The 9,019-nt window shown below is 35.8% G+C and overlaps 1 protein-coding gene across 1 annotated transcript in view; it reads left to right on the top strand.

The window, feature by feature from the left end:
- Positions 1-3,059, top strand: part of ERGIC2 (ERGIC and golgi 2) — a 30,215-nt gene extending 27,156 nt beyond the window's left edge. The window contains exons 12-14 of the mRNA XM_006199968.3: positions 1,066-1,228; positions 2,304-2,386; positions 2,551-3,059. Of these exons, the coding sequence (XP_006200030.1) occupies positions 1,066-1,228; positions 2,304-2,386; positions 2,551-2,613 (309 nt within the window). The 3' untranslated portion in view covers positions 2,614-3,059. The remainder of the gene's footprint in view (positions 1-1,065; positions 1,229-2,303; positions 2,387-2,550) is intronic.
- The last annotated feature ends 5,960 nt before the right edge of the window (positions 3,060-9,019 follow it).

Consider the following 9,019-nt stretch of genomic DNA (forward strand, 5'->3'; position numbering starts at 1 on the left):
AAGTGGATGATGAGAAGGATGAGGCTGACCTTCACTGGTCCTGGACCAAAAGTGAGTCATTGTGAGTCTTTCATTATGTAGACACCCTGATCCCTGAAACAGCACCCACTCATATAGGTGGCGACAATATATTTATAATTTTGACGTGATAGTGAACATTTCAGAACTTTAAGATGAAGTCACTTTATTGGAAACTTGATCAATGCACTGATCAATGCAATTAAGGCACTGTTGTGCTAATAAACAAAGTGATTTTGTAATGCCCACGTGAAATTGTTTTAAAGTGAATCTTGCAGCTCAGTTGTAGCTTAGGAAAACCAGGTAGGGCCTGAGATAAAAGTCACAGCAAAGCGCTGTGGGAGCATAGAATTATTTCAAGCTATAATAGAAATTTATTAGGAAGTTTACAGACTTGATTTTTGAAGTGTAAACAGGATGGAACGAAATAGTGCTTTCTCACTCAGTGTGCACACTGTGGCAGGTTTATAATTTTAGTTACATTCCTTTCAAGAAAAAAATTTCCTTTAAAAACTGAACCAGTAGCTCAAATATTTATATCTTTCAAATTAATGCATTATATTTTATTCCTATATGGTATCTCATATAGTTTAAAATGAACACAGAAAGTAAAATTAAAATTACTTATTTTATAGTCTGATCATTTAAATGACTGGAAGTAAATATAATTATTTTGTAAATTCTTGGCAAAGAAATATTACAAAAAGTATGTCAAAATAGAAACACGTTTTTATTACTTGGTCAATGAAAAATGTGCCTTATAGTTGTAAATTCTTGAGCTCAGTAGAAACCTTGTATGTAAAGTGACCTTTCTGAGAAAATAGGAGAGATTGAGTCTGTTCTTTTGATTGCTTTAAAAGCTAAGCACACAATGCAGAATAATTTGCTTATCTCTGGAGAGCCTGGTCCAGTGGGACAATTGCTGAGGAGATGTGGGTACCTCCTCACACAGGAGGTGTGGGGCTTCGTATGGACTGGATGCACCTGCTGACGGGGCTGCTGTTTTTCTCTTCTGCCGTCTTTCCCCGTCTCTTTGTCTGCCTTTAGGAACGCGTCATTAACCATGCTGCAGGCAGCCATGGAGTGTCTGGGATTTTTATGAAATATGATCTCAGTTCTCTTATGGTGACAGTCACCGAGGAGCACATGCCGTTCTGGCAGTTTTTTGTAAGACTCTGTGGTATTGTTGGAGGAATCTTTTCAACAACAGGTTAGGATTCATTCCTTTTTTGGTCTAATTTCTAAAAGTGTTGCTAGCACTAAAATCAAGATGCTTTTACGTAAAAGGGGCAAGCAATATACACATTCTCGTGTTTTGATATTTAAAGAATTTTTTCTTTAAGATGTAATTCTAAACCTCAAAAATTACGTTGATGAAGCATTAAATGTAACTAAGTTCACTGCACTCATGATTTAGGGAGATTACTTAGTGTGCTAGAGAGATCCTGGAATTGAGCCCAAGTGCAGTTACATGGTGGTAGCCATGTGTAGGTCACCTACGTTTTCTGAAATTATTTTCTCTCTATAAAAATGGGAATAATAATATCTAACTTGCAGGTATGTTGTAGGATTAGATGAGAAAGTGCCTAGAAACAGTAGACTTTGAAGTGTAAGTTTTCTTTTTCATTTAAGATATTTTTAACTGTATGGCATGTAAAATTATATCTTACGCTATGTTGAACTATGCAATATGTGAAACCAAATTTTTCAGTCAGTATTTTTATGATTTTTGGCCTTTTTGCCTTAAGATTATGGGATTCTCAGAGGTAACTTGCAGAATTATAATCTTGAAAATCTGAAAGTTAAGTGCAATAGATAAAGAAAGAAAACAGTTCCTTCTTTATCCTAACTCCTATTCAGTATTACTTGGAACTACTTAGTTTATATACTTTGGTATGTTTTTTAAAGCAATGAATAGCTTTTCTTGTGAAAGTTTTTGTCACTCCTTTGTTCAAGGTCATTTAAATTTGTGGTGCTAATATTGTTTATTTTTCAAAATTGTGTGAGTATAAGATGTATTAAGCACCTTTGAAAAGATTGCTTTGTCAAGGTCATGAATGATGTGGTCTTGTGATTTTGAAAAGAAATCTATTTTAAAATTCAACTGTTGTGATGTTTTTAACTGTGGAAGTGAATAAGGCAAACTGCTCTGTTTCCTCAGTCTGTTCCATCATTATTAGTTGAGTTTTTTATTTTTACGTACAAATTTAGGAATAATTAACTTAGGAAGTAATTTCATTAAAAGCAGAATTTAATTAAAAACTAAGCTTATTTTTTTATTACAGGCATGTTACATGGAATTGGAAAATTTATAGTTGAAATAATTTACTGTCGTTTCAGACTTGGAGCTTACAAACCCGTCAATTCTGTAAGTGGTGGTATCGTATAAATGTGCTGATCTCTAAGTCATAATATCCTTAACTCTAAACAGTAGCTCTCGGTGCCCAGAAAGAAATTGCCCAAAATAAAGTGCTGTGTCTAGGGGAAATAGTATAAGTAAAACTAATGCTTCGGTCTTTTTCCCCTCCCTAGGTCCCCTTTGAAGACGGCCACACAGACAACCACTTACCTCTTTTAGAAAACAATACACATTAGCACCTCCCAAGTGAAGGAGAAGAACTTTTTGCCTGAGACATGAAACCTTTTTTAATAATAAAATATTGTGCAATATATTCAAAGAAAAAAAAATATGACTGAGAAGCAGGAGTCATACCTAGAAAAAAAAAAAAGAAAAACAAGAAAAACAAACCCAAACTGAAATCCTATATATGTTGTGTCTGTTACAAATGTCCTAGAAGAAATTATGCAGCTAATCTAATCACTGAATAAGCCCAACTGGAGTATCGCTTCGAAGATGGCCCCTGTCTGACACTGTCATAGCAGGGGGGCAGTGCTGAAATCAGACCTCGCTTCTTGATGACAAAGAGCCTGAAGGAAAGAAGTCAAACCACATCTGCAGAAAAAGGCATTGATAAGTGCAAATGTTTGCATCTCTTTGTTTTTAAAAGATACGATGTCAGAATAAAAATGTGGAAAACATATGGAAAACTAGTCTAGACTTTAAAACTAGTCACATTGTTAATAAAGGAAAAGAGGGAGGGGTCCCTGTGTTATAGCCATATTACTGTTAAGCCATAATGCCAGGACCATTTATTCCAATCGTTCGGTTTTAAGACGGTAACTGCTTTTCTTGAAACTCTCTGGCTATTGACTTTTCTGATTGTTCCAGGCAGGACTGTGAAAGACTAAGGGGGATTCTTACGGGGGGGCAGATACGCAGATGCTGTTATAGGTAACAGGTGTCATTCACAGATTGTATGGTGGGCACTTACACAGGGAGAAGCAAGCACATTTTGTAGAAAGATGCTAAGTTTCTTAATCTGATTCTTTCTGGTATACTTTGGGAGCAGGGGGTGAGTAATAAAAAGATCCACTAATGATGAAAATGATCAGTTTGTAAAATATTAAGAGGAAAAGAACTTTGTGTTGTGGTGAGTGGGCAATAGGGTAACTTTAAATAGAAGCGTGAGGCAAATATTTAAAACAGGATAATGTCAGATCTGAGATTATCATATTAAATGATGTCCGTTAAACTGTAAAACTGTATTATGAAAGAAGTATTTGCATTCAGATTGTGTTGAATGTGGTTGATTCTGTATTAGAATGTGTTAGTCTAGCTTTCTTACTATTTAAGGGTTGCTTTTAAGTTTCCATACTGTAAAAGGTTAAAAATAATGAGAGGGGTATATCCCCCAGGTGCCGTTATGACTAAGTTTGGGATACTTGTGCCAACATCACTCTTCCTTCTGTAATAGTTACTGATAGTAGAAGATTCATCAACCAGTCCTCATGGCTTAAATCATTCAGGGAAATGGGGAAACAAAATTCCAGGTAAGTAACAAGGCCAAAACTAAAAGACTGGATTAAAAATGATGGGTTTTAGAGAATAAGACCTCACAAGTTAGAGTTTTTCAAATTGATTTCTTTTAAAAGGTTAAAAAAAATGTTTTCTTGAAAATAGTCTGGGCAGATAATGCAATGGAGAGGAGAAGAAATACCGATAAAACTATTTTTCGGTAAAGCTTAGGTAGAATGGTATTTCACAGATAATAACAGAAACATCATTGTTCAAAACATACAGTTTATCATTAACAGCCATTAACATGCTTTGAAAGATTTTTGAATCTAGAAAATTCCAACTAATGAATAAGCCTTCTCTGTATTTCTGATTTCTTTTCTTCAGATGTCATTTTTAATGAAGTTATACTAGGAAAAGGAATTTTAACTAGAGAGAATTAGAATTTTAGCTATTTTAGACTAAATGTTGGCTCTGTAAATCTGCTTGTCAGAAAGTTCAATCAAGTTTCAGTTTTTTTTTAATAGAAAAAACAATGTTGATTTAGAATTATTTATTTTTTAACTAGGGTTATAACAGTTAAATATCTTTAAGAAGGATTTAAAAATTATTTTGGTACTTATGTGTAATTTTTAATTGTTTCCATGTTTTCCAAATACCATATTAAAATTTTTATGGAATTAATCTGCCCCATTAAAACTGACTATAAACGGAACTTCTCTGAAGCAAAACCCTACTTTGCCATTGATTTCCATTGTAAAATAAGAAGGGCTTCCGCCTGAAACTACTCGAGTAGTCCGGGTCAGATTTGGGGCAGTCAGAACGTGGAGACTCTGACTAGCCCGTTGCATGATGGGTGATGACATGTACTCGTGTATTAGGATTTGCTAGGAGTTTTTGAGTGTTCCTTTTCCTTTGCAGAGAACACTGTACAGACCTGTCTAGTGTGCAGCCTTGGTTTGTGCCTGGGGGGTGCCTCCAGTGGGACACCCAACTTTATTACTCAATCCTTTTCATGTTATTAAGGCATTCATAATATCTGTATGTACATATCCCAGCCTGAATATTTTAGAAGTTGAGATCTCAATTATGTGAACTGGGTTTTTTAAAATTGCACTTGCACACATTGACCTATAAAAGAGATGAAATGTTTCGGTGCGTAATTCTCTGCTGCAGCATTTGTACACTTCATACTACCTCTTGGGAAAAGCTTAACTCAGTATTAGAATGACCGAATTATTTCTAATTCTCAACTTGGATGATTAATATTACACTTTCCTCATATACATTTTATGATAGAAAGCACTGAATTTTTATAATAAATAATTTAATAATGCAAAGTTTACAATCTTGAATACAGACTTAACTTTGGAATTCATAAAGGAATGACTAAGATCTAATTTTTTTAATGGTATAAGTAGAGATATATTATGCAGTATCTTTTTTATGTCTTGGGTTAGTAATTCATGTATGAAAAAGTAAATTTACATGCAGTTCCTTTGCTTCAGAATTTAAAACTTTGAATCTTAAACTTAAGTTCAAGATGCATATTTTTGATTGTTTAAAAATTACTTAAACCTGAGCCTTAGGACCTTTAAAATGTCATTATACCCTTTAACCTAGTACTTAAGTTCTCCTGCTTCTGTTTGGAGTTCTAACAGACCTTCAAGCCAGAGAGTCACCCTTAGCGCTACCCAGTAGGTCACCGTTTGTCACCACCTTATGGTGTGAAGCCTGGATTCGTATCCAAGCACTATTTCTTTATTATATATTCCACCCTCCTTTTGAAATATTTTAGTGATGAAATCAGTTGGAAACAAACTGCCTTGAATTTTTTGGTTTTCTTGTAGTTTTTTGTTTGTTTTAAGAGAAAAAACACAAAAGACTCATTTAGTGTCTCAACTTTGAACATTTGGACTCTAAATAAAATCAATTATACAACAATTTCTTTGTCCTTTTACGGTCATGTACCCCCCAAATGAGCCTCAGTTCCTCCTATTGAAGCTCCTTTTTCCTCTTAGGAAAACTATAGCAATCTTAATCACTGTTACATTTCCATGTGCTTCATATGGAGCTTAATTATGAGATTGGGTTTATTTTATATTTTTCATGTTAAGAATGAATGAGTGATGAAAATTGAGCAGTTGACTCAAGTTTATAAACCTGTATAAACAACTGAATATAAGATTATAATCAGCAAAACATTTAAGTAGTTTTGTTTTAGCAACTCCAAGCTGTATTGGATGTTTATCAAAAGAAATTGGATTAACAAACTTGCAAACATTGTAACTCATTTCTGCTATTTGGGTAATAATTTTAAGGTAAAACTCAGAGTGAGAAGATGTGGGGGAAAGGATGCATTAATAAAAGCTACCTACTAAAGCAGACCCTCAGCAACACAGCATGTAATCATGTAATAAGTATTTTGTGAATTCTATTTTGTTTTCCAGTAGCTAGGCAAATCAGTTTGGTGATTTCTGGTGTTATACGTACCTTTCATTTCTTTAAGGCGTTTGTCTAGAATTGGCGAAAGTTGCCCAACCTCACGTCTCTCCAACTCATTTACAGTTTCAAGTTGGAACTGATCATTCAGATAAGGTAGGATGCACCTAAATTGTTTATCTGTGTGTCAGAAGAGCTGTTCATAGCTATTAAAACTCAGTTGCAGTTAAGTGTCCTTTGCCGTGGTTGTGTCTACACTTCACAGGGCGCTCCTGTCTCTCAAGCCAGTTACATCTTAAAACCAGCAATTTCTGGTTTTGTTCTATTTTTAAAAAGGTAATCTAGGCATCGAGCATTTTCCCATATCTCTATGTGGGCACATGGAACCATCATTACTTTTCACTGTAGGCATCTGCTTAATTCCCAGAACATAGGTAGCTGTGGAAATTTGCATATGATTCATGTGAACTTTGAATATGATTGATATTTTTGGAAACTTTAGGCTGACCCACTCTGATTGTTACGGTCTCTGTGAGATAACACACAATTAGTCCCTTCTCAGATCAGTCTATTTACCCTGAGATTCTAAGTCAGTTACTTAAATGAGGTGTTAACTGGAGGTGATGATGTTAGGTTAGTATAAAATTGTGAGATTTTTTTCTGATTTGTGTGCCTCTCCATCTCAACTTTTTCTAGTATTAATTGCCTCAGGTGGTGGCTATCTTCAACTCTGTAATTTTTTTTTTTTTTTACTGTATCAGGTTATCTTGTCAGTGAGAAATATAGGGATTACCGAAACTTTTTAAATACACCTTTTCTTTGTACTTACTATCCCCTTCCCCCTAAAAGTAGAAGGTTCTTTCTCATTGGGTTATATATATTAGGCACTCAACTGATAATTGGGCTTGATATAAAATAATTAGGGGTTTTCTTTCATGCAGATGCCTACTTTTGCTGCTTAATCATCACCAGAACTTTGTGTCATTTCTCCAATGGCTCAGGCTGAGTGAGCTTCAGCCTGTTGATGGTGTCAGGAAGAATGAAGCATTGTGTTAATGTGTGTATATTCGTCCTGTGGTTTCCTTAGATTGTACCATATTCTAGGGAGGAAGGAGGTCTGCTGCAGTGGTCAGCAGTTAAAGGGATAATGCTAGAAGAGAGGAAACCACTTTTTAATTCAGATTTTCATTTAATCAAAAGTCAGAATGTGAATCCTTGATTAGTGAAATTTATTGAATTGGTGAAACATACAATAATCAAAAGATAGTCAATTCTTAGAACTATTATGCTTTATCCAATGCCATTGAAGTATATCTTGATTTCATTTTCATCCTATCTACAGTTTGTCTCTTAATCAATGTAACTCAGAAGTGTCGCACAGACATCTCAAACTGAAGCCCACCAGGTGCTTTGCTTCAGAGCTAGGTTGTCTGCCCTGGAAAGGAGTTCCCAGAACTTAGATGAGATCGAGAAAGACACTGCCCAGAAGAGCCCCCCCACAAACGCCCTCTATGGGATTCAGAAAAATCTCAGCACTGGGCTAGAGCTGCCCGCGTGGCCCTGCACGCTTCTGCTGCCTTCATGTGCCTTTCTCAGTATTAATCAGTTATTCCAGAGAGTGAGCGTAAATGTAATGGCCATTGTTAACGTTTTATGCTTGTGTAGTTTTCTAGTAATTACTTTCAGTTGCTCAGGCCCCAGATAATTCTATTTGAATCGTATTCCATGTTTTTAACATGAAATGCTGCAGATCAATACGCAGTGATCTCTCAAATAGGAGGAACGCTGAGCTAAACAGTTACTAACATAGGAATTTGAGAATAGTTTTTACTAATTCATTTGCATTTTGCATAAGATATTTTTAAACAAACAACATCTATTCTCTAAGCTTAGAGTCACTGAACGAAGTCTGTCCTCTCTTGCGGCACGTCGTACAGGCATTCTGCAACTGGAGTGCTCAAGACACTGGCAAATCCTGGTGAAGGAGCAGTCTCTCCCACTATGCGGAAAAAGACTAAAGCCAGCATTTAAAATACATTGGAAATTTTGCTTTCCTCAGTGGCAGAGATCAAGGAACTGGGTTTTTATATGATCCTAGCCCAGGACCTTGCTCTCACATGAGTCACTCACTGAGGCCTGAGCAGTATGAGCTTAAGTATAAGGGATTTGGAGACTTTAATGAACAAGAGGGAAACTCTTAAGAGGATTCAGGAAAATCGGTGATTCAGAAGGTTTAGAAATAATAGCTGTCAAAGTCAAATTACGAGAATCATTTTTGTTTAAAAGCATAATAAACTGAGTCCCAGTGAAATATGCTTGAGCCCTCACTCGATCCATGATTATTGACACCTTGACACCTCTTGATTCTTTTTATGTCTCGGAGGTGGGTATAGCTAAGGGAGAGGTTAAATGTGAGCCCGCTTTTCAAATGCCCCCGGCCTTCAACCAGAACTCCATGGTAAAACACAGAACGGAAGCAGGCACTTCGGGGGAGAACTGCTTCTCTTACAGCATCCGTGAGCTTGCCGTGATCTTCCATCCTCTACTTATCTTGATTTTAAACCTTTAGACTGGATGCACTAGAATGGTTCCAAGGTTAGAACTGCTTTTCTTGAGCATATTTCAGTTTCTACCATGTGTTCTGCCATGTTTGTTGAACTGAAATTTCTTCTCACATGGAGAGGAAAGCCAAATATGGGAAGA

Source organism: Vicugna pacos, chromosome 34 (genome assembly GCF_048564905.1).
Source record: "Vicugna pacos chromosome 34, VicPac4, whole genome shotgun sequence".
Lineage (NCBI taxonomy): Eukaryota > Metazoa > Chordata > Mammalia > Artiodactyla > Camelidae > Vicugna > Vicugna pacos.